Source organism: Salmo salar, chromosome ssa09 (assembly GCF_905237065.1).
Source record: "Salmo salar chromosome ssa09, Ssal_v3.1, whole genome shotgun sequence".
Taxonomy (NCBI): Eukaryota; Metazoa; Chordata; class Actinopteri; order Salmoniformes; family Salmonidae; genus Salmo; species Salmo salar.
In genome coordinates this window covers 160245866-160272838 of record NC_059450.1, presented here as the reverse complement: position 1 = coordinate 160272838, position 26973 = coordinate 160245866, and the positions used below count along the sequence as shown (strand labels likewise).

Sequence of the window (26973 nt, the reverse complement as noted above, 5' to 3'; positions counted from 1 at the left end):
CTCTACTATGTTCTACTCTACTATGTTCTACTCTACTCTGACCTCTGTTCTACTCTACTATGTTCTACTCTACTCTACTCTGTTCTGCTCTGACCTACTCTGTTCTACTCTACTCTATTCTGTTCTGTTCAACTCTACTCTACTATGTTTTACTCTACTCTGCTCTACTCTACTCCACTGTACTCTGTTCTGTTCTACTTTACACTGCTCTACTCTGTTGTACTCTGCTCTACTCTGTTCTGCTCTACTCTGTTCTGCTCTACTCTGTTCTGCTCTACTCTGTTCTGCTCTACTCTGTTGTGCTCTACTCTGCTCTGCTCTGTTCTTCTCTGCTCTATTCTGCTCTACTCGGTTCTACTCTGCCTTACTCTCTTCTACTCTACTCTGCCCTACTCTGTTCTACTCTACTCTGTTCTACGCTACTATTTTCTATTCTACTCTACTCTGTTCTACTCTACTCTCTTCTACTCTACTCTGCTCTACTCTGTTCTACTCTACTCTGTCCTACTCTACTCTGCTCTATTCTGTTCTACTCTACTCTGTCCTACTCAGCTCTACTCTGTTCAACTCAACTCTGTTCTACTATACTCTGTTCTGTTCTAATCTACTATATTCTATTCTACTATGATCTGTTCTGTTCTACTCTACAATGTTCTACTTTACTATGTTCTACTCTGTTCTGTTCTACTCTACAATGTTGTACTCTACTATGTTGTACTCTGCTCTACACTACTCTACTCTGCTCTAATCTGCTCTGTTCTACTCTACCCTGCTCTACTCTACTATTTTCTATTCTACTCTACTATGTTCTACTCTACTCTGTTCTGCTCTGACCTACTCTGTTCTACTCTTCTCTACTCTACTCTGTTCTACTCTACTATGTTCTACTCTGCTCTACTATGTTCTACTCTACTCTGCTCTACTCTACTATGTTCTACTCTACTATGTTCTTCTCTACTCTGCTCTACTCTACTTTGTTCTACTATGTTCTACTATGTTCTACTCTACTTGGCTCTACTCTGTTCTGTTCTACTCTACTATGTTCTACTCTACTATGTTCTACTCTACTCTGCTCTACTCTACTATGTTCTACTCTACTATGTTCTACTCTGCTCTGACCTACTCTACTCTGTTCTGTTCTACTCTACTCTGTTCTGTTCTACTCTACTATGTTCTACTCTACTATGTTCTACTCTACTATGTTCTACTCTACTATGTTCTACTCTACTATGTTCTACTCTGTTCTACTCTACTCTGTTCTACTCTACTCTGTTCTACTCTACTCTACTATGTTCTATTCTACTCTACTATGTTCTACTCTGCTCTACTCTACTATGTTCTACTCTGCTCTGACCTACTCTGTTCTACTCTACTCTGTTCTACTCTACTCTACTCTGTTCTACTCTACTCTACTCTGTTCTACTCTACTATGTTCTACTCTACTATGTTCTGCTCTGCTCTACTCTACTTTGTTCTACTCTGTTTTACTCTACTATGTTCTACTCTACTCTACTTGGCTCTACTCTACTCTGTTCTGTTCTACTCTGTTCTGTTCTACTCTGTTCTGTTCTACTCTACAATGTTCTACTCTACTATGTTCTACTCTGCTCTGACCTACTCTGTTCTACTCTACTCTGTTCTGACCTACTCTGTTCTACTCTACTCTGTTCTACTCTACTCTGTTCTATTCTACTCTGTTCTACTCTACTCTGTTCTACTTTACTCTGTTCTACTCTGCTAACGTAATATAACGTAATGGAAACCAGGTGTGTACAATCAAGACAAAACAAATGGAAAAAGAAACGTAGATCGGTGGTGGCTAGAAAGCCGGTGACGTCGACTGCCGAACGCCTCCCGAACAAGGAGAGGTACCAACTTTGGCGGAAGTCGTGACAATTGGTTAGGAAAACGTCAAACGTCAGCCTTGTTCTAAGGCGCTATCGCCATGTATCAACACATCGCTTGCAGTGCTCGCGCTTCAAAAACTCTCTACCATTGTTACTCTCCCTTCCGGGATGGCTACAGGGCCCTCCCCCGACCTCCCTTCGACAAATCAGATCAGAAATTCCTTTTTCTCCTCCCTTTCTATAGTCAGAAACTCAAACAGGAAGTACCCGTGTTAAGGTCTATTCAACTTTAGTCGGACAAATTGGAATCCATGCTTCAAGACTGTTTTGATCACACGGACTGTGATATGTTCCTCTGAGAGTAACATTGTCATGTACACTGACATGGTGACTGAGTTACAAGCATTTTGCTACACCCACAATAACATCTGCTAAACACATGTGAGTGACCAATAAAATTTGATTTGAGTTCATCAAAGTGTATAGGGGATGATGTTCCCACTGTGACTATTAAAACCTTCCCAAACCAATAACCGTGGATAGATGGCAGCATTCGCGCAAAACTGAAAGTGCAAACCACCACATTTAACAACGCTTTGAAGACCAAATCAAAGCAAATTTTGTTTGTCACATACACATGGTTAGTAGATGATAATGCGAGTGTAGCGAAATGCTTCTGCTTCTAGTTCTGACCGTGCAGTAATATGAAACAAGTAATCTAACAATTTCACAACTACCTTTTACACACAACTATAAAGGAATGAATAAGAATATGTACATATAAATATATGAATGGGTGATGGCCGAATGGCATAGACAAGATGCAGTAGATGGTATAGAGTACAGTATATACATATGAGATGAGTAATGTAGGGTATGTAAACATTGTATAAAGTGGCATTGTTTAAAGTGGCTAGTGATACATTTATTACATACATTTTTCCATTATTAAAGTGGCTAGAGATGAGTCAGTATGTTGGCAGCAGGCAATCAATGTTAGTGATGGCTGTTTAACAGTCTGATGGCCTTGAGATAGAAGCTGTTTTTCAGTCTCTCGGTCCCAGCTTTGATGCACCTGTACTGTCCTCGCCTTCTGGATGGTAGCGGGGTGAACAGGCAGTGGCTCGGATGGTTGTTGTCCTTGATGATCTTTTTGGCCTTCCTGTGACATCGGGTGGTGTAGGTGTCCTGGAGGGCAGGTAGTTTGCCCCTGGTGATGCGTTGTGCAGACTTCACTGTCCTCTGGAGAGTCTTACGGTTGTGGGCGGAACAGTTGCCGTACCAGGCGGTGATACAAGTTTCCCTTAGTTTGAATATGTAATCCGGGGACAAGTGTTTTCTCCATCTCCTTAGTTATCATACTCGTATTCCACTGATTTCAAAACTCAGTCCTCCAAAAAATTGGAGAGCAACACTTATGCAGTTTTAATACACGATACATGTCTAAAAAAAGCCATGTTAGACAGGATAATTTAGACAGGATAACTTAGACATACTGACCAGCTCAAATAGACAGAAGCGTGCTATATGGCAGACCAATCCAAACTCATCTCTCTATGTCCAGCCCACTCATTATCTCAGCCAATCATGGCTAGCGGGGCGGTTGCTGTCTATTTCTTTGGCTAAACCAACTAGACTCGTAATTTAACAATTTTATTCGTATTTACAGATGGCATACAAGTTTGTTATTAAGGCACATGAAAGTTCACCTGTTCGAGAAGGCATTTCTGTCAAAAAACGCATTTTGATAAAAATAAAAAAAAGTCTATGTTGAAATGGCTCTCTTGTGAAGTCGTGACCCGCGACATACACCTAGTTTCCTGAAATGGGTCACACATTCTATCCACATTCTGTCGAAGTCTATACATTCCATTCCATATACAGTACCAGTCAAAAGTTTGGACACACCTACTCATTCAAAGGTTTTTATTTTATTTTTACTGTTTTCTATATTGTAGAATAATAGTGAAGACATCAGAACTATGAATTAACGCATATGGAATCATGTAGTAACCCAAAAAAGTGTTAACTTCTTCGGGCTAGGGGGCAGTATCCGGAAGTTTAGATGAATGAGGTGCCCAAAGTAAACTGCCTGTTACTCAGGCGCAGAAGCTAGGATATGCGTGTAATGGATAGAAAACACTCTAAAGTTTCCAAAACTGTTCAAATGATGTATGTGAGTATAAAGGAACTGATATGGCAGGCGAAAACCCGAGGACAATCCATCCATATTTTTTTTTCTTCTCCAGCTCACAATTGATTACAATGGCTGGGAATGGGAATATAAAAGGAAGGCCTCCCAGATTGCAGTTCCTAGGGCTTCCACTAGATGTCAACAGTCTTCAGAAAGAGTTTCAGCCTTGTTTTTTGAAAAATGAGCAAGAATTTGTAGTTTTTGTAAGTGGCTCCAATTTTGGCTGTAGTGTTTGTTGCGCGTTCCGGTAAGGGCATGCACTTCGTTATTTATCTCCGGTAATGGTCTCCGGTATTCTCAGGCTTAAATTTTTATCGTTTATTTACATATTAGGGTACCTGAGGATTGATTAGGAACATTGATTGATATGTTTGGAAGAAGTTTATTGGTATCTTACGGGATTCATTTGTATGCATTTTGAACGAGGGAAACCGGTGGATTACTGAGTCAAGCGCGCCATTGAAACATACTTTTTTGGGATATAAAGAAGGACTTTATCGAACAAAAGGACCATTTGTTATGTAGCTAGGACCCTTTTGATTGCAACCAGATGAAGATCTTCAAAGGTAATTGATTTTATTTTATCGCTATTTGTGACTTTCGTGACACATCTGCTTGGTTGGGAAATGTATGTAATGCTTTTGTGTGCGGGGCGCTGTCCTCAGGTAATCGCATGGTGTGCTTTCGCTGTAAAGCCTTTTTGAAATCTGACAAAGCGGCTGGATTAACAAGAAGTTAAGCTTTTAAATTATGTATGACACTTGTATTTTCATGAATGTTTAATATTACGATTTCTGTCATTTGAATTTGGCGCTCTGCAATTTCACCGGATGTTGTCGAGGTGGGACGCTAGCGTCCCAATGATACGTAAGAAGTTAAACAAAGCAAAATATATTTTATTTGAGATTCTTCAAAGTAGCCACCCTTTGTCTTGATGACAGCTTTGCCCACTCTTGGCATCAGATGACCTGGCCTCCACTCTTGTCAGTCTCTCAACCAGCTTCATCTGGAATGCTTTTCAAACAGTCTTGAAGGAGTTCCCACATATGCCTTGCACTTCTTTACTGCTTTTCCTTCACTCTGCGGTCCAACTCATCTCAAACCATCTCAATTGGGTTGAGGTCAGGTGATTGTGGAGGCCAGGTCATCTGATGCAGCACTCCATCACTCTCCTTCTTGGTCAAAAACCCCTTACAGAGCCTGGAGGTGTGTTTTGGGTCATTGTCTGTTGAAAAACAAATGTCCCACTAAGCGCAAAACAGATGCGATAGCGTATCACTGCAGAATGCTGTGGTAGCCATGCTGGTTAAGTGTACCTTGAATTCTAAATAAATCAGTGTCACCAGCAAAGTACCCCCTCACCATCACACCTCCTCCTCCATGCTTCACCGTGGGAACTACACATGCAGAGATCATCCGTTCACCTACTCTGCATCTCACAAATAGCACAGCAGTTGAAAACAAAAATCTCAAATTTGGACTCATCAGACCAAAGGACCGATTTCCACCTATCTAATGTCCATTGCTCGTGTTTCTTGGCCCAAGCAAGTCTCTTCTTATTGATGTCCTTTAGGAGTGTTTTTTTTTCAGCAATTTGACCATGAAGGCCTGTTTCCTCTGAACAGTTGATGTTGAGATGCGTCTGTTACTTGAACCCTGTGAAGCATTTAATTGGGCTGCAATTTCTGAGGCTGGTAACTCTCATGAACTTATCCTCTGCAGCAGAGATAACTCTGGGTCTTCCGTTCTTGTGGCGGTGCTCATGCTCTAATGAACTTATCCTTCCCGAGAGCCAGTTTAATCATAGTGCTTGATGGTTTTTGCGACTGAAGTACTTGAAGTAACTTTCAAAGTTCTTGAAATGTTCTGGATTGACTGACCTTCAAAGTAATGATGGACTGTCATTTAATTTTGCTTACTTGATCCGTTCTTGTCATAATATGGACTTGGTCTTTTACCAAATAGGGCTATCTTCTGTATACCACCCCTACCTTTTCACAACACTACTGATTGGCAGATGTGACCTACCAGACACTAAACCTATACCCAGATGTGACCGACCAGACACTTCTGATAAGGCCCAGTTTGTCTTGTTTTTCTCACCATGGACCTTTTCATATTGATCATATTGCCTTTCTATCACTAGTGCCTAACCTTAACCCTTTCTATCACTAGTTCCTAACCTTAACCCTTTCTATCACTAGTTCCTAACCTTAACCCTTTCTATCACTAGTTCCTAACCTTAACCCTTTCTATCACTAGTTCCTAACCTTAACCCTTTCTATCACTAGTTCCTAACCTTAACCCTTTCTATCACTAGTTCCTAACCTTAACCCTTTCTATCACTAGTTCCTAACCTTAACCCTTTCTATCACTAGTTCCTAACCTTAACCCTTTCTATCACTAGTTCCTAACCTTAACCCTTTCTATCACTAGTTCCTAACCTTAACCCTTTCTATCACTAGTTCCTAACCTTAACCCTTTCTATCACTAGTTCCTAACCTTAACCCTTTCTATCACTAGTGCCTAACCTTAACCCTTTCTATCACTAGTTCCTAACCTTAACCCTTTCTATCACTAGTTCCTAACCTTAACCCTTTCTATCACTAGTTCCTAACCTTAACCCTTTCTATCACTAGTTCCTAACCTTAACCCTTTCTATCACTAGTTCCTAACCTTAACCCTTTCTATCACTAGTTCCTAACCTTAACCCTTTCTATCACTAGTTCCTAACCTTAACCCTTTCTATCACTAGTTCCTAACCTTAACCCTTTCTATCACTAGTTCCTAACCTTAACCCTTTCTATCACTTGTTCCTAACCTTAACCCTTTCTATCACTAGTTCCTAACCTTAACCCTTTCTATCACTAGTTCCTAACCTTAACCCTTTCTATCACTAGTTCCTAACCTTAACCCTTTCTATCACTTGTTCCTAACCTTAACCCTTTCTATCACTAGTTCCTAACCTTAACCCTTTCTATCACTAGTTCCTAACCTTAACCCTTTCTATCACTAGTTCCTAACCTTAACCCTTTCTATCACTAGTTCCTAACCTTAACCCTTTCTATCACTAGTTCCTAACCTTAACCCTTTCTATCACTAGTTCCTAACCTTAACCCTTTCTATCACTAGTTCCTAACCTTAACCCTTTCTATCACTAGTTCCTAACCTTAACCCTTTCTATCACTAGTTCCTAACCTTAACCCTTTCTATCACTAGTTCCTAACCTTAACCCTTTCTATCACTAGTTCCTAACCTTAACCCTTTCTATCACTAGTTCCTAACCTTAACCCTTTCTATCACTTGTTCCTAACCTTAACCCTTTCTTTCACTAGTTCCTAACCTTAACCCTTTCTATCACTTGTAGTTGTGTCTTTCTTTTTTTCTTATCTCAACCCAGGAAATGCAGCACCCTGGAAATGCAACAGCCTGGCAATAGCCTCCCTGTTAAATTGACAGCAGACAAATATTGACCCAACCTTCAAAGAACAGAAAGCTGCAGGTCATTTTAATAGTACTCAGCTGGCACACCCTTCCCAGAGTGTGTGTGTGTGTGTGTGTGTGTCCTTATGAGCAATTCACATTGCAACAGTGTAGTAAACTAACATAGTCTGCCTGTCTGTGAGTCAGAAAGAGGAGGAGATTCACTGTTTTATGCGTTCTGGAAGACTTGTGATCTGTTCTGGAAGACTTTGAGATGCATTGTGGAATACTTTTTTTTATATATTTTTTTTATTTAAATATATTAGAGAGAGAGAGAGAGAGACTTAAATTCACACAGGACACCGGATAAGACAGGAGAAATACTCCAGATATAACAGACTGACCCTAGCCCCCTGACTGTGACCCCATCCGACGATACCCCCAGACAGGGCCAAACAGGCAGGATATAACCCCACCCACTTTGCCAAAGCACAGTCCCCACACCACTAGAGGGATATCTTCAACCACCAACTTAACATTCTGAGACAAGGCCGAGTATAGCCTACAAAGATCTCTGCCACGGCACAACCCAAGGGGGGGCACCAACCCGGACAGGAAGATCACATCAGTGACTCAACCCACTTAAGTGATGCACCCCTCCTAGGGACAGCATGGAAGAGCACCAGTAAGCCAGTGACTCAGCCCCTGTAATAGGGTTAGAGGCAGAGAATCACAGTGGAGAGAGGGGAACCGGCCAGGCAGAGACAGCAAGGGCGGGTCGTTGCTCCAGTGCCTTTCCGTTCACCTTCACACTCCTGGGCCAGACTACACTCAATCATAGGACCTACTGAAGAGATGAGTCTTCAATAAAGACTTAAAGGTTGAGACTGAGTCTGCGTCTCTCACATGGGTAGTCAGACTATTCCATAAAAATGGAGCTCTATAGGAGAAAGCCTGCCTCCAGCTGTTTGCTTAGAAATTCTAGGGACAATTAGGAGGCCTGCGTCTTGTGACCGTAGCATACGTGTAGGTATGTACGGCAGGACCAAATCAGAAAGATGGGTAGGAGCAAACCCATGTAATGCTTTGTAGGTTAGCAGTAAAACCTTGAAATCAGCCCTTGCCTTAACAGGAAGCCAGTGTAGGGAGGCTAGCACTGGAGTAATATGATCAAATTTTTGGGGTTCTAGTCAGGATTCTAGCAGCCGTATTTAGCACTAACTGAAGTTTATTTAGTGCTTTAGCCGGAAAGTAGAGCATTGCAGTAGTCCAACCAAGAAGTAACAAAAGCATGGATACATTTTTCTGCATAATCTTTGGACAGAAAATTTCAGATTTTTGCAATGTTACGTAAATGGAAAAAAGCTGTCCTTGAAAGAGTCTTGATATGTTCGTCAAAAGAGAGATCAGGGTCCAGAGTAACGCCGATGTCCTTCACAGTTTTATTTGAGACGACTGTACAACCATCCAGATTAATTGTCAGATTCAACAGAAGATCTCTTTGTTTCTTGGGACCTAGAACAAGCATCTCTGTTTTGTCCGAGTTTAAAAGTAGAAAGTTTGCAGCCATCCACTTCCTTATGTCTGAAACACAGGCTTCCAGCGAGGGCAATTTTGGGGCTTCACCATGTTTCATTGAAATGTACAGCTGTGTGTCATCCGCATAGCAGTGAAATTTAACATTTATGTTTTCAAATGACATCCCCAAGAGGTAAAATATATAGTGAAAACAATAGTGGTCCTAAAACGGAACCTTGAGGAACACCGAAATGTACAGTTGATTTGTCAGAGGACAAGCCATTCACAGAGACAAACTGATATCTTTCCGACAGATAAGATCTAAACCTTGCCAGAACTTGTCCATGTAGACCAATTTGCGTTTCCAATCTCTCCAAAAGAATGTGGTGATCGATGGTATCAAAAGCAGCACTAAGGTCTAGGAGCACGAGGACAGATGCAGAGCCTCAGTCTGACGCCCTTAAAAGGTCATTTACCACCTTCACAAGTGCAGTCTCAGTGCTATGATGGGGTCTAAAACCAGACTGAAGCATTTCGTATACATTGTTTGTCTTCAGGAAGGCAGTGAGTTGCTGCGCAACAGCTTTTTCAATTTCTTTTGAGAGGAATGGGAGATTCGATATAGGCCGATAGTTTTTTATATTTTCTGGGTCAAGGTTTGGCTTTTTCAAGAGAGGCTTTATTACTGCCACTTTTAGTGAGTTTGGTACACATCCGGTGGATAGAGAGCTGTTTATTATGTTCAACATAGGAGGGCCAAGCACAGGAAGCAGCTCTTTCAGTAGTTTAGTTGGAATAGGGTCCAGTAAGCAACTTGAAGGTTTAGAGGCCATGATTATTTTCATCATTGTGTCAAGAGATATAGTACTAAAACACTTTAGTGTCTCCCTTGATCCTAGGTACTGGCAGATTTAAATCTGGGTAAGTCCTACCCAGTTTTAAAGAGGAGTCCTTAATTTGCTTTCTAATGATCATGATCTTTTCCTCAAAGACGTTCATGAATTTATTGCTGAAGTGAAAGCCATCCTCTCTTGGGGAATGCTGCTTTATAGTTAGCTTTGCGACAGTATCAATAAGACATTTCGGATTGTTCTTATTTTCCTCAATTAAGTTGGAAAAATAGGATGATCGCGCAGCAGTGAGGGCTCTTCGATACTGCACGGCGCTGTCTTTCCAAGCTAGTCGGAAGACTTCCAGTTTGGTGTGGTGCCATTTCCATTCCAATTTTCTTGAAGCTTATTTCAGAGCTCGGGTATTTTCTGTATACCAGGGAGCTAGTTTCTTATGACAAATGTTTTTAGGGGTGCAACTGCATCTAGGGTATTGCGCAAGGTTAAATTTAGTTCCTCGGTTAGGTGGTTAACTGATTTTTGTCCTCTGACGTCCTTGGGTAGGCAGAGGGAGTCTGGAAGGGCATCAAGGAATCTCTGGGTTGTCTGAGAATTTATAGCACGACTTTTGATGCTCCTTGGTTGGGGTCTGAGCAGATTATTTGTTGCGATTGCAAACGTAATAAAATGGTGGTCCGATAGTCCAGGATTATGGTGAAAAACATTAAGATCCACAACATTTATTCCATGGGACAAAACTAGGTCCAGAGTATGACTGTGGAAGTGAGTTGGTCCGGAGACATGTTGGACAAAACCCACTGAGTCGATGACGGCTCCAAAATCCTTTTGGAGTGGGTCTGTGGACTTTTCCATGTGAATATTAAAGTCACCAAAAATGTGAATATTATCTGCGATGACTACAATGTCCGATAGGAATTCAGGGAACTCAGTGAGGAACGCTGCATATGGCCCAGGAGGCCTGTAAACAGTAGCTATAAAAAGTGATTGAGTAGGCTGCATAGATTTCATGACTAGAAGCTCAAAAGACGACAACATCTGGGGGTTTTTGTAAATTGAAATTTGCTATTGTAAATGTTAGCAACACCTCCGCCTTTGCGGGATGCGCGGGGGATATGGTCACTAGTGTAACCAGGAGGAGAGGCCTCATTTAACACAGTAAATTCATCAGGTTTAAGCCATGTTTCAGTCAGGCCAATCACATCAAGATTATGATCAGTAATTAGTTCATTGACTATAACTGCCTTGGAATTGAGCGATCTAACATTAAGTAGCCCAATTTCGAGATGTGAGGTATCACAATCTCTTTCAATAATGGCAGGAATGGAGGTCTTTATTCTAGTGAGATTGCTTAAGCGAACAGTACACCCAATTCACAGTACAGCAAATGAACAGTACACCAACAATGCTGGATGATTTGTGTGTTGTAAAATCTGATAAATAACCCCCCCCCCCCCCCTGTAGGCCTGAACCAGCAGCGTATCACCCAGAGTGCTCCAGGTAAGCAGGGGGGCCAGCTGCCCTCCAGACCCCAGAGTGAAGGAGTCATGGTGGGCAGCAACCAGATGAGGCTCCAGCAGCTGCAGATGGAGAAGGAGAGGTTGAGACTGAAACACCAGGAGCTGCTCCGCACCAGACCACAGGTCAGCAGAAATCCATATAACCTGACCTGAATCCCAACTCAGATCCATGTCTATATAACCTGACCTGAATCACAACTCAGATCCATGTCTATATAACCTGACCTGAATCACAACTCAGATCCATGTCTATATAACCTGACCTGAATCACAACTCAGATCCATCTCTATATAACCTGACCTGAATCCCAACTCAGATCCATGTCTATATAACCTGACCTGAATCCCAACTCAGATCCATGTCTATATAACCTGACCTGAATCCCAACTCAGATCCATGTCTATGTTTATATGTACACAGTATCCCAGTCTCACCACAGTATCCCAGTCTCACCACACAGTATCCCAGTCTCACCACACAGTATCCCAGTCTCACCACACAGTATCCCAGTCTCACCACACAGTATCCCAGTCTCACCACACAGTATCCCAGTCTCACCACACAGTATCCCAGTCTCACCACACAGTATCCCAGTCTCACCACACAGTATCCCAGTCTCACCACACAAGTGGAAGGATCACTTAACTGTGTGATGATGTCTATCTGTTTAATCCTAGATTTAACTTCATATACAGTGTACAGTGGATAGAACGCAAATGAACTCTGTGACAGACAGACAGACTTAGTTCTTTCAGTCTTAACACATATTTCCTGAGTGGTGTGATCAGTTATGATCTGGGCTGAGGAGTGTTCTGAGATAATGTAGTAGCGTTATAGAGCCACTGACACGTTTACTTAGTAGAAATTAAACAAACAGGTAATCAGAATATCAGTCAAAAACATAGAATTACAGCTTACTATGGTCCTGTGTGGTTCAGTTGGTAGAACATGGCGGTTGCAAGTCATGTTTGTGGGTTCGATTCCTGGGGCCACCCGTACAAAAATGTGTGCTTTTGGATAAAAGGGTTTGCTAATTGGCAAGTCATGTGTATGTGCTCCACTAAGACGTGGAATGTGTATGTTGTGTGTTGAAGGAGCTTGCTCTGAGAAACCAACTGCCCACCAGTATGGAGCTGGATGGGGGAACCCCTAACCCCGTCTCATCCCCTGGGCTGGGCCAGGACGCCAGAATCATGACCACCAACAGCAATGACCCATTCCTCAACAGGTACGCCTTATGAGCTTAGAGAAAGTGTTATAATGGACTAGGTCTACCATAAGCCATTACAATGACATGTACGCCTTATGAGCTTAGAGAAAGTGTTATAATGGACTAGAACTACCATAAGCCATTACAATGACAGGTACGCCTTATGAGCTTAGAGAAAGTGTTATAATGGACTAGAACTACCATAAGCCATTACAATGACAGGTACGCCTTATGAGCTTAGAGAAAGTGTTATAATGGACTAGGTCTACCATAAGCCATTACAATGACAGGTACGCCTACCTCTTTGTCTGGAACTTATTTGTCTTAGGCCGGAATTCTGATCCTGCTTTGTCTGCAATGGACCTTTTAAAGGCAATGTTCCCGCCTTCACGGAAAGCACATTGACACAGTGTTTACAGTGAATCGGATTTCACCTTTAAATGGCACATTGTCCAAATACGCAATCGAATTGAATCCTGGCCTTAGTTTAGTTAAATCTGTGTCCAGGAAACAAGCTCTGAGTGTTCTAGATCGGCTAGACTTTACCGATATTTTTGTACATTTATTTTACCTGGGTTAACTGCCTTGTTCAGGGGCAGAACGACAGATTTTTACCTTGTCAGCTCGGGGATTCGATGCAGCAACCTTTCGGTTACTGGCCCAACGCTCTAACCAGTAGGCTACCCTGCCGCCCCAATACACAGATGGGAAAAGTACACGACTCATGATTTGTGAAATAGTGTTTAAAGTATTAGTTACTTCAGGAAGTATTCAAACCCCTTGACTTATTCCCAGTTCAACATGGATTACATATCTTTACACACAGTGACAATAATGACAACATGTTTTTAGGAATGTTCGGGGGGAAAAAAAATCAAAATTAAATACAGAAATATGTAATTTACGTAGGTATTCACACCCCTTTGTCAACACTTTGGCAGCGATTACAGACTTTCTCTGTAAGACTCGAAGAGGTTTCCACACATTTGGACATTATTCTTTTTAAAATTATTTTCTAGCTCTGTCAAATTGGTTGTTGATCATTACTAGACAACCATTTTCAGGTCTTACCATAGATTTTCAAGTAGATTTAAGTCAAAACTGTTACTTGGCCACTCAAGAACATTCACTGTCTTCTTGGTAAGCAACTCCAGTGTAGATTTATCTTTGTGTTTTAGGTTATTGCTTAAAGGTGAATTAATCTCCCAACTGTCTGTTTTGGTTTTACCCTGAAAAATTCCCCAGTCCTTAATGATTACAAGGATACCCATAACATGATGCAGCCACAACTATGCTTGAAAGAATGCAGAGTGGTACTCAGTAATGTGTTGTGTTGGATTTGACCCAAACATAACACTTTGTATTAAGGACAAAAAGTAAATTGCTTTGCCAGTATTACTTTAGTGCCTTGTCGCAAACAGATGCATGTTTTGGAATATTTATATTCTGTACAGGCTTCCTTCTTTTCACTTGCATTCGAAAAGTATTCAAACCCCTTAACTTTTTCAACATTTTGTTACATTACAGCCTTATTCTAAAATGGATTAAATAAATAAAACTCCTCAGCAGTCTACACACAAATGTTTGCGAATGTATAAAAAAACAAACAAATACCTTATTTACATAAGTAGTCAGACCCGTTGCTATGAGACTTGAAATTGAACTCAGGCGCATACTGTTTCTATTGATCATCATTCAGATGTTTCTGCAACTTGATTGGAGTCCACCTGTGGTAAATTCAAATGATTGGACTTGATTTGGAAAGACACACCTGTCTATATAAGGTCCCACAATTGACAGTGCATGTCAGAGCTAAAACCAAGAGGTTGTAATGTGAATAAAGGGAAAAAGGCTATTTTTGAACATGGCGTGAGACATTTTTACTAATCTGGTAGAGAACCAGTTCAGATTTAAGTATAACTTTTGTATGACTGAAGCCTTTAGTGAGAGGTCAAATGCTTTATTATTTAATAATTTCTGCCCTCCGAATTCATTTTCATTATATAAATGAATGAAATGCCATTCCAAATAAAATGGAATCTTTTTTTTCTCATATAATTTAAAAAGCAGGTCGCTAGGTGTAGGCAAGGCCATAAGCAAATAGATTAACTGGGAAATGACTAAAGAGTTAATCAGGGTCAACTGGGACATGACTAAAGAGTTAATCAGGGTCAACTGGGACATGACTAAAGAGTTAATCAGGGTGAGTTTTCCACAAATAGACAGGTATTTTCCTTTACATGGTAGCAAAGTCATGTGGAGACGCAGGGTGTTAGGAAGCAGGTGCATTTGGAGAATTTACTGTAAATGAACCTGTAATGATACAAAACCAAGAGAAGCATCTGGACACGAGAACATAAGCAGAGACACTAACGCCTAACGGGAAATGACAACCCAGTGCTATAGATATAGGGGGAGTAATCAGGGAAATGATGAGGTGCAGGTGGCAGACCGCCCCTGTCCACCTGGATCCCAGGTCGTCCCAGTGACTGGCAGACCACCCCTGTCCACCTGGATCCCAGGTCGTCCCAGTGACTGGCAGACCGCCCCTGTCCACCTGGATCCCAGGTCGTCCCAGTGACTGGCAGACCGCCCCTGTCCACCTGGATCCCAGGTCGTCCCAGTGACTGGCAGACCACCCCTGTCCACCTGGATCCCAGGTCGTCCGAGTGACTGGCAGACCACCCCTGTCCACCTGGATCCCAGGTCGTCCCAGTGACTGGCAGACCACCCCTGTCCACCTGGATCCCAGGTCGTCCCAGTGACTGGCAGACCACCCCTGTCCACCTGGATCCCAGGTCGTCCCAGTGACTGGCAGACCACCCCTGTCCACCTGGATCCCAGGTCGTCCCAGTGACTGGCAGACCACCCCTGTCCACCTGGATCCCAGGTCGTCCCAGTGACTGGCAGACCACCCCTGTCCACCTGGATCCCAGGTCGTCCCAGTGACTGGCAGACCACCCCTGTCCACCTGGATCCCAGGTCGTCCCAGTGACTGGCAGACCACCCCTGTCCACCTGGATCCCAGGTCGTCCCAGTGACTGGCAGACCACCACCCCTGTCCACCTGGATCCCAGGTCGTCCCAGTGACTGGCAGACCACCCCTGTCCACCTGGATCCCAGGTCGTCCCAGTGACTGGCAGACCACCACCCCTGTCCACCTGTATCCCAGGTCGTCCCAGTGACTGGCAGACCGCCCCTGTCCACCTGGATCCCAGGTCGTCCCAGTGACTGGCAGACCGCCCCTGTCCACCTGGATCCCAGGTCGTCCCAGTGACTGGCAGACCACCACCCCTGTCCACCTGGATCCCAGGTCGTCCCAGTGACTGGCAGACCACCACCCCTGTCCACCTGGATCCCAGGTCGTCCCAGTGACTGGCAGACCGCCCCTGTCCACCTGGATCCCAGGTCGTCCCAGTGACTGGCAGACCGCCCCTGTCCACCTGGATCCCAGGTCGTCCCAGTGACTGGCAGACCACCACCCCTGTCCACCTGGATCCCAGGTCGTCCCAGTGACTGGCAGACCACCCCTGTCCACCTGGATCCCAGGTCGTCCCAGTGACTGGCAGACCGCCCCTGTCCACCTGGATCCCAGGTCGTCCCAGTGACTGGCAGACCGCCCCTGTCCAGCTGCATCCCAGGTCGTCCCAGTGACTGGCAGACCGCCCCTGTCCAGCTGGATCCCAGGTCGTCCCAGTGACTGGCAGACCGCCCCTGTCCACCTGGATCCCAGGTCGTCCCAGTGACTGGCAGACCGCCCCTGTCCACCTGGATCCCAGGTCGTCCCAGTGACTGGCAGACCACCCCTGTCCACCTGGATCCCAGGTCGTCCCAGTGACTGGCAGACCACCCCTGTCCAGCTGGATCCCAGGTTGTCCCAGTGACTGGCAGACCACCCCTGTCCACCTGGATCCCAGGTCGTCCCAGTGACTGGCAGACCGCCCCTGTCCACCTGGATCCCAGGTCGTCCCAGTGACTGGCAGACCGCCCCTGTCCACCTGGATCCCAGGTCGTCCCAGTGACTGGCAGACCGCCCCTGTCCACCTGTATCCCAGGTCGTCCCAGTGACTGGCAGACCACCCCTGTCCAGCTGGATCCTAGGGCCTTTGAGAGATGAGGACCCATCCTTTATAAAGAGCTCCCAGTGCCACCCACAGAACAGAAGCAGATTAACAGCCAAAACGCTCACCTCCATTGTATTGTATATAGTTATTTAAAAGTATATATTAAAACATCTTGTATATCTTATTTTATTTCCACAATTAGTGAATAATATGCCCAATCATTTTGGCAGTTCATACGAAGGATTGTTACCTATAACCGGAATTGGTATTACAACATTTACACTTTTAGCAAGTATTCACAATTATTGTGATTCATCCTATATTTATCCCTAACATCATTACCTCATAGCAACAGATGTGGGAAACACACACACACACACACACACACACACACACACACACACACACACACACACACACACACACACACACACAATTTCCCCAGAAACAACCACAAGCTCAGATGTTCAACAGATGTTCCATCCCCAAGTCTCAAGAGATAAGTTGTTTGAGAAGTCATGCAAAATTGAGCAAGAATGTGGAGATGTGATTAATATCGAGTCCTAGCTGAACGGAGCACAGATAGACCCCTTTCCCCTGAAACACACACTGGTCCCCCGCTGTGACCGTTCCCCCAAGCATCTCTGCAGTCAGACCTTTTGATGATTTTGTGCAACCAGGACCACAATAATATACCCCCTCTCTGATTGTCTGAGTGTGACCCTCTCCCCATGGGTTACTGCAGCTAGTGATGCCAGCGCTGCCACTGCCTGGGTGGGGGGGCACCCCCCCTGGAATCCCCACCGGCTAGGTACAAGGTCGTCAAGGTTCTCATTAGCGGCTTTGAGAATTCCTTGTATATTATGCTCTCCCATCAGGGGGCTCTGGCTTTACAGGACCAATCCTGCCAGGCAGGCTCAGAACCACTGTAGGACCAATCCTGACCAGACAGGCTCAGAACCACTGTAGGACCAATCCTGACCAGACAGGCTCAGAACCACTGTAGGACCAATCCTGCCGGGCAGGCTCAGAACCACTGTAGGACCAATCCTGACCAGACAGGCTCAGAACCACTGTAGGACCAATCCTGACCAGACAGGCTCAGAACCACTGTAGGACCAATCCTGACCAGACAGGCTCAGAACCACTGTAGGACCAATCCTGACCAGACAGGCTCAGAACCACTGTAGGACCAATCCTGACCAGACAGGCTCAGAACCACTGTAGGACCAATCCTGACCAGACAGGCTCAGAACCACTGTAGGACCAATCCTGACCAGACAGGCTCAGAACCACTGTAGGACCAATCCTGCCGGGCAGGCTCAGAACCACTGTAGGACCAATCCTGACCAGACAGGCTCAGAACCACTGTAGGACCAATCCTGCCGGGCAGGCTCAGAACCACTGTAGGACCAATCCTGCCGGGCAGGCTCAGAACCACTGTAGGACCAATCCTGCCGGGCAGGCTCAGAACCACTGTAGGACCAATCCTGACCAGACAGGCTCAGAACCACTGTAGGACCAATCCTGACCAGACAGGCTCAGAACCACTGTAGGACCAATCCTGCCAGGCAGGCTCAGAACCACTGTAGGACCAATCCTGCCGGGCAGGCTCAGAACCACTGTAGGACCAATCCTGACCAGACAGGCTCAGAACCACTGTAGGACCAATCCTGACCAGACAGGCTCAGAACCACTGTAGGACCAATCCTGACCAGGCAGGCTCAGAACCACTGTAGGACCAATCCTGCCGGGCAGGCTCAGAACCACTGTAGGACCAATCCTGCCAGGCAGGCTCAGAACCACTGTAGGACCAATCCTGCCGGGCAGGCTCAGAACCACTGTAGGACCAATCCTGACCGGGCAGGCTCAGAACCACTGTAGGACCAATCCTGACCAGGCAGGCTCAGAACCACTGTAGGACCAACCCTGCCAGGCAGGCTCAGAACCACTGTAGGACCAACCCTGCCGGGCAGGCTCAGAACCACTGTAGGACCAACCCTGCCGGGCAGGCTCAGAACCACTGTAGGACCAATCCTGACCAGACAGGCTCAGAACCACTGTTGGACCAACCCTGCCAGGCAGGCTCAGAACCACTGTTGGACCAACCCTGCCAGGCAGGCTCAGAACCACTGCTGGACCAACCCTGCCAGACAGGCTCAGAACCACTGCAGGACCAACCCTGCCAGGCAGGCTCAGAACCACTGTTGGACCAACCCTGTCAGACAGGCTCAGAACCACTGCCTGCCTATTGGCTACTTACAGTAGGTCTATAAAACAGATAAGAACTTCTCCTTAGTGTGTGTGGGTCGTTCAGGTGGGTGTCTAGGGTATAGTGTTGGAGACCGCTCCATCATGATAGGACAATAAATAAATAAACTATATTTATAATCTATTTTAAAATGTATATCCCATATCTGCACAAAATTGAAAGCTCTCTCTTTCACAACTCCTGCTCACAGACACACATGGGCTCTGGGATGTGCAACCATTTTCTTTTTTTGTTCACTTAACTCCTGTCACGACTTCCGCCGAAGTCGTCTCCTCTCCTGGTTCGTTCGGCGGTCGACGTCACCGGCCTTCTAGCCATCGCCGCTCCATTTCTCATATGTCCATTTGTTTTGTCTAGTTTCATACACACCTGGTTTTCATTCCCTAATCACACTGCATGTATTTAGTCCTCTGTTCCCCTCCATGTCTTTGTGTTTATTGTTGAGGTGGTATTTCTTACGGGTATTTTTCCAGGCGTTGCACTTTCTGTTTTTTTACCGTGTTTTGGCACTTGTTTATTTGTTTTGTGCTGTAATATTATGACCGGTATTAGAGTACACCTGTTATTATACTCCATTCGCCTCCATTCACCTCCATTCACCTCTCCTAACAACTCCAGACTTTTCCAAACACAAAAACACACACCCCACCTTCCATTACAATACACCCACCACCTTCCATTACAATACACCCACCACCTTCCATTACAATACACCCACCACCTTCCATTACAATACACCCACCACCTTCCATTACAATACACCCACCACCTTCCATTACAATACACCCACCACCTTCCATCACAACACACACCCCACCTTCCATTACAATACACCCACCACCTTCCATTACAATACACCCACCACCTTCCATCACAACACACACCCCACCTTCCATTACAATACACCCACCACCTTCCATTACAATACACCCACCACCTTCCATCACAACACACACCCACCACCTTCCATCACAACACACACCCACCACCTTCCATCACAACACACACCCCACCTTCCATCACAACACACACCCCACCTTCCATCACAATACACACCCACCAACTTCCATCACAACACACGCCCACCACAACACACGCCCTACCTTCCATCACAACACACGCCCCACCTTCCATTACAACCCACACCCCACCTTCCATCACAATACACCCTTCACCTTCCATCACAATACACACCCTTTACCTTCCATCACAATACACACCCCACCTTCCATCACAATACACACCCACCACCTTCCATCACAATACACACCCACCACCTTCCATTACAATACACCCCACCACCTTCCATTACAATACACCCACCACCTTCCATCACAATACACCCACCACCTTCCATCACAACACACCCACCACCTTCCATCACAACACACGCCCCACCTTCCATTACAACACACGCCCCACCTTCCATTACAACACACCCCCCACCTTCCATTACAACACACGCCCCACCTTCCATCACAACACACGCCCCACCTTCCATCACAATACACCCTTCACCTTCCATCACAATACACACCCTTCACCTTCCATCACAATACACACCCTTCACCTTCCATTACAATACACACCCTTCACCTTCCATTACAATACACACCCCACCTTCCATTACAATACACACCCCACCTTCCATTACAATACACACCCTTCACCTTCCATTACAATACACACCCCACCTTCCATTACAATACACACCCACCACCTTCCATCACAACACACGCCCCACCTTCCATTACAATACACGCCCCACCTTCCATTACAATACACGCCCCACCTTCCATCACAATACACCCACCACCTTCCATTACAATACACCCACCACCTTCCATTACAACACACACCCCACCTTCCATTACAATACACACCCACCACCTTCCATCACAACACACGCCCCACCTTCCATTACAACACACACCCCACCTTCCATTACAATACACACCCCACCTTCCATTACAATACACACCCCACCTTCCATTACAATACACACCCACCACCTTCCATTACAACACACACCCCCACCTTCCATTACAATACACCCCCCACCTTCCATCACAATACACCCTTCACCTTCCATTACAATACACCCACCCACATACTGCGCCTTCTATGTCCTCTGTTTGCTGTGTTTTTATCCCTACCATGTTCATACCTACCTCATTTCAGGCTTTTAACTACTTTTGTGTTTCAGTTCCTTATATTTGAAGAGGTATTATTTCAATAATTATCCTTTCTTCTAATGCTGTCTTTTATCTATTTATAAATACTTTGAATATAAAGTTGATTACTAATTATTATACAACATTCACTATCTTGAATGGTATAGTGTATTTCTTTATCCTGGCAGCACAATGTGCAGTTTAAAGCAGGTTTAACATAACCTAATGTGACTAGTCTCTGGAGCCTCTACATACAGAGGAGCAGGAACAACTCTGGGCTCTGGATCCTCTACTAAAGGAGCAGGAACAACTCTGGGCTCTGGAGCCTCTACTTAAGGAGCAGGAACAACTCTGGGCTCTGGATCCTCTACTAAAGAGCAGGAACAACTCTGGGCTCTGGAGCCTCTACTAAAGGAGCAGGAACAACTCTAGTCTCTGGAGCCTCTACTTAAGGAGCAGGAACAACTCTGGGCTCTGGAGCCTCTACTAAAGAGCAGGAACAACTCTGGGCTCTGGAGCCTCTACTAAAGAGCAGGAACAACTCTGGGCTCTGGAGCCTCTACTAAAGAGCAGGAACAACTCTGGGCTCTGGAGCCTCTACTAAAGAGCAGGAACAACTCTGGGCTCTGGAGCCTCTACATACAGAGGAGCAGGAACAACTCTGGGCTCTGGAGCCTCTACTAAAGGAGCAGGAACAACTCTGGGCTCTGGAGCCTCTACTAAAGGAGCAGGAACAACTCTGGGCTCTGGATCCTCTACTTAAGGAGCAGGAACAACTCTGGGCTCTGGAGCCTCTACTAAAGAGCAGGAACAACTCTGGGCTCTGGAGCCTCTACTAAAGAGCAGGAACAACTCTGGGCTCTGGAGCCTCTACATACAGAGGAGCAGGAACAACTCTGGGCTCTGGAGCCTCTACTAAAGGAGCAGGAACAACTCTGGGCTCTGGAGCCTCTACTTAAGGAGCAGGAACAACTCTGGGCTCTGGAGCCTCTACTTAAGGAGCAGGAACAACTCTGGGCTCTGGAGCCTCTACTAAAGAGCAGGAACAACTCTGGGCTCTGGAGCCTCTACATACAGAGGAGCAGGAACAACTCTGGGCTCTGGATCCTCTACTAAAGGAGCAGGAACAACTCTGGGCTCTGGAGCCTCTACTAAAGGAGCAGGAACAACTCTGGGCTCTGGAGCCTCTACTTAAGGAGCAGGAACAACTCTGGGCTCTGGAGCCTCTACTAAAGGAGCAGGAAAAACTCTGGGCTCTGGAGCCTCTACTAAAGGACAGGAACAACTCTGGGCTCTGGAGCCTCTACTAAAGAGCAGGAACAACTCTGGGCTCTGGAGCCTCTACTAAAGGAGCAGGAACAACTCTGGGCTCTAGAGCCTCTACTAAAGAGCAGGAACAACTCTGGGCTCTGGAGCCTCTACTAAAGAGCAGGAATAACTCTGGGCTCTAGAGCCTCTATATACAGAGGAGCAGGAACAACTCTGGGCTCTGGATCCTCTACTTAAAGAATAGGCTGTTCCTTACAGCTAGTGATTGAGGGCACGGCTGAATACACAGCCAGCCAATGAGAGCTACGTGAAATAGGCAGCCAGCCAATGAGAGTCAGGCTGACTAGACAGCCAACCAATACCAAACAGCCCGTATGAACATGTGATTTGGGTCAGTAGACAGGCCCGTCTGGTGTCCCTCCCCTTCCCTGGCTCAATGCCTCTCTCCTCCCTTCCCTGCTCTCCTCTCCCCTCATCAGTCCTCTCTCTCTTTCTCTCTCTCAGCAGATTTCATTATAGAAAATTACTATAAGGTTTAACAGTAATTACATTATAAAATAATAACATTTGATGTGTCCTGTCTCTTGTGTCCACAGTGGGACCTACCACTCCAGGGATGAGAGCACAGACAGCGGTCTGAGTATGAGCAGCTACAGTGTACCCCGTACGCCCGATGACTTCCTCAACAGTGTGGACAGTGTCCCCCGTACGCCCGACGACTTCCTCAACAGTGTGGACGAGATGGACACTGGTGAGACATACTAGCTCCAGTTAACAGCATGGACCTGATGTTGAGATGGTCTGGTATCAGTCACTACAGTAGTATGGTTAGTATCTATTATATTCCAGGTAGCAGCATGGACCTGATGTTGAGATGGTCTGGTATCAGTCACTACAGTAGTATGGTTAGTATCTATTATATTCCAGGTAGCAGCATGGACCTGATGTTGAGATGGTCTGGTATCAGTCACTACAGTAGTATGGTTAGTATCTATTATATTCCAGGTAGCAGCATGGACCTGATGTTGAGATGGTCTGGTATCAGTCACTACAGTAGTATGGTTAGTATCTATTATATTCCAGTTAACAGCATGGACCTGATGTTGAGATGGTCTGGTGTCAGTCAGTATCTCTGATGTGATTAACTCTGTGTTTTCAATACACTTCCAGTATCAGTGGTTTGTCAATAAGTTATTCAATGGACTGGGCTGTTATTTAGTCAGGATCATTATGGGATTATATTAGGACATTACATCATAGTACATTAGAACTACATCATAGTACATTAGAACTACATCATAGTACATTAGAACTACATCATAGTACATTAGAACTACATCATAGTACATTAGAAGAACATCATACATTATAACAGTGCATTAGAACAACATTATAGTGCATTAGAACAACATTATAGTGCATTAGAACAACATTATAGTGCATTAGAACAACAGTGCATTAGAACATAATGCATTATAACAACATAGTACATAATAACGAAATCATAATACATTAGAACAACATCATAATACATTATAACGAAATCATAATATATTAGAACAACATCATAATACATTATAACAACATCATAATGCATTATAACATAGTGCATTAGAACAACATCATAATGCATTATAACATAGTGCATTAGAACAACATCATAATGCATTATAACATAGTGCATTAGAACAACATCATAATGCATTATAACATAGTGCATTAGAACAACATCATAATGCATTATAACATAGTGCATTAGAACAACATCATAATGCATTATAACATAGTGCATTAGAACAACATCATAATGCATTATAACATAGTGCATTAGAACAACATCATAATGCATTAGAATAACATAGTGCATTAGAACAACATCATAGTGCATTAGAATAACATAGTGCATTAGAATAACATAGTGCATTAGAACAACATCATAGTGCATTAGAACAACATCATAATGCATTATAACATAGTGCATTAGAACAACATCATAATGCATTATAACATAGTGCATTAGAACAACATCATAATGCATTATAACATAGTGCATTAGAACAACATCATAATGCATTATAACATAGTGCATTAGAACAACATCATAATGCATTATAACATAGTGCATTAGAACAACATCATAATGCATTATAACATAGTGCATTAGAACAACATCATAATGCATTATAACATAGTGCATTAGAACAACATCATAATGCATTATAACATAGTGCATTAGAACAACATCATAATGCATTATAACATAGTGCATTAGAACAACATCATAATGCATTATAACATAGTGCATTAGAACAACATCATAATGCATTATAACATAGTGCATTAGAACAACATCATAATGCATTATAACATAGTGCATTAGAACAACATCATAATGCATTATAACATAGTGCATTAGAACAACATCATAATGCATTATAACATAGTGCATTAGAACAACATCATAATGCATTATAACATAGTGCATTAGAACAACATCATAATGCATTATAACATAGTGCATTAGAACAACATCATAATGCATTATAACATAGTGCATTAGAACAACATCATAATGCATTATAACATAGTGCATTAGAACAACATCATAATGCATTATAACATAGTGCATTAGAACAACATCATAATGCATTATAACATAGTGCATTAGAACAACATCATAATGCATTATAACATAGTGCATTAGAACAACATCATAATGCATTATAACATAGTGCATTAGAACAACATCATAATGCATTATAACATAGTGCATTAGAACAACATCATAATGCATTATAACATAGTGCATTAGAACAACATCATAATGCATTATAACATAGTGCATTAGAACAACATCATAATGCATTATAACATAGTGCATTAGAACAACATCATAATGCATTATAACATAGTGCATTAGAACAACATCATAATGCATTATAACATAGTGCATTAGAACAACATCATAATGCATTATAACATAGTGCATTAGAACAACATCATAATGCATTATAACATAGTGCATTAGAACAACATCATAATGCATTATAACATAGTGCATTAGAACAACATCATAGTGCATTATAACATAGTGCATTAGAACAACATCATAATGCATTATAACATAGTGCATTAGAACAACATCATAGTGCATTATAACAAATATAGTGCATTAGAACAACATCATAATGCATTATAACATAGTGCATTAGAACAACATCATAGTGCATTATAACATAGTGCATTAGAACAACATCATAGTGCATTATAACATAGTGCATTAGAACAACATCATAGTGCATTATAACAAATAGTGCATTAGAACAACATCATAATGCATTATAACACATCATAGTGCATTAGAACAACATCATAGTGCATTATAACATAGTGCATTAGAACAACATCATAGTGCATTATAACATAGTGCATTAGAACAACATCATAATGCATTATAACATAGTGCATTAGAACAACATCATAATGCATTATAACATAGTGCATTAGAACAACATCATAGTGCATTATAACATAGTGCATTAGAACAACATCATAGTGCATTATAACATAGTGCATTAGAACAACATCATAATGCATTATAACATAGTGCATTAGAACAACATCATAATGCATTATAACAATAGTGCATTAGAACAACATCATAGTGCATTATAACATAGTGCATTAGAACAACATCATAATGCATTATAACATAGTGCATTAGAACAACATCATAGTGCATTATAACATAGTGCATTAGAACAACATCATAATGCATTATAACATAGTGCATTAGAACAACATCATAGTGCATTATAACACACTAGTGCATTAGAACAACATCATAGTGCATTATAACATAGTGCATTAGAACAACATCATAGTGCATTATAACATAGTGCATTAGAACAACATCATAGTGCATTAGAACAACATCATAGTGCATTAGAACAACATCATAGTGCATTATAACATAGTGCATTAGAACAACATCATAGTGCATTAGAACAACATCATAGTGCATTATAACATAGTGCATTAGAACAACATCATAAAAGTGCATTAGAACAACATCATAGTGCATTATAACATAGTGCATTAGAACAACATCATAGTGCATTATAACATAGTGCATTAGAACAACATCATAGTGCATTAGAACAACATCATAATGCATTATAACATAGTGCATTAGAACAACATCATAGTGCATTAGAACAACATCATAGTGCATTAGAACAACATCATAGTGCATTAGAACATAGTGCATTAGAACAACATCATAATGCATTAGAACATAGTGCATTAGAACAACATCATAGTGCATTAGAACAACATCATAGTGCATTATAACATAGTGCATTAGAACAACATCATAGTGCATTAGAACAACATCATAATGCATTATAACATAGTGCATTAGAACAACATCATAGTGCATTATAACATAGTGCATTAGAACAACATCATAATGCATTATAACATAGTGCATTAGAACAACATCATAGTGCATTAGAACAACATCATAGTGCATTAGAACAACATCATAGTGCATTATAACATAGTGCATTAGAACAACATCATAGTGCATTATAACATAGTGCATTAGAACAACATCATAGTGCATTAGAAC

At 43.2% G+C, this 26973-nt stretch overlaps 1 protein-coding gene across 1 annotated transcript in view; it reads left to right on the top strand.

Annotated features, from left to right (window-relative positions):
* Nucleotides 1-26973, top strand: part of LOC106613407 (transcriptional coactivator YAP1) — a 67142-nt gene that overhangs the window by 22190 nt on the left and 17979 nt on the right. The window contains exons 5-7 of the mRNA XM_045724945.1: nucleotides 11295-11473; nucleotides 12446-12579; nucleotides 22937-23091. Of these exons, the coding sequence (XP_045580901.1) occupies nucleotides 11295-11473; nucleotides 12446-12579; nucleotides 22937-23091 (468 nt within the window). The remainder of the gene's footprint in view (nucleotides 1-11294; nucleotides 11474-12445; nucleotides 12580-22936; nucleotides 23092-26973) is intronic.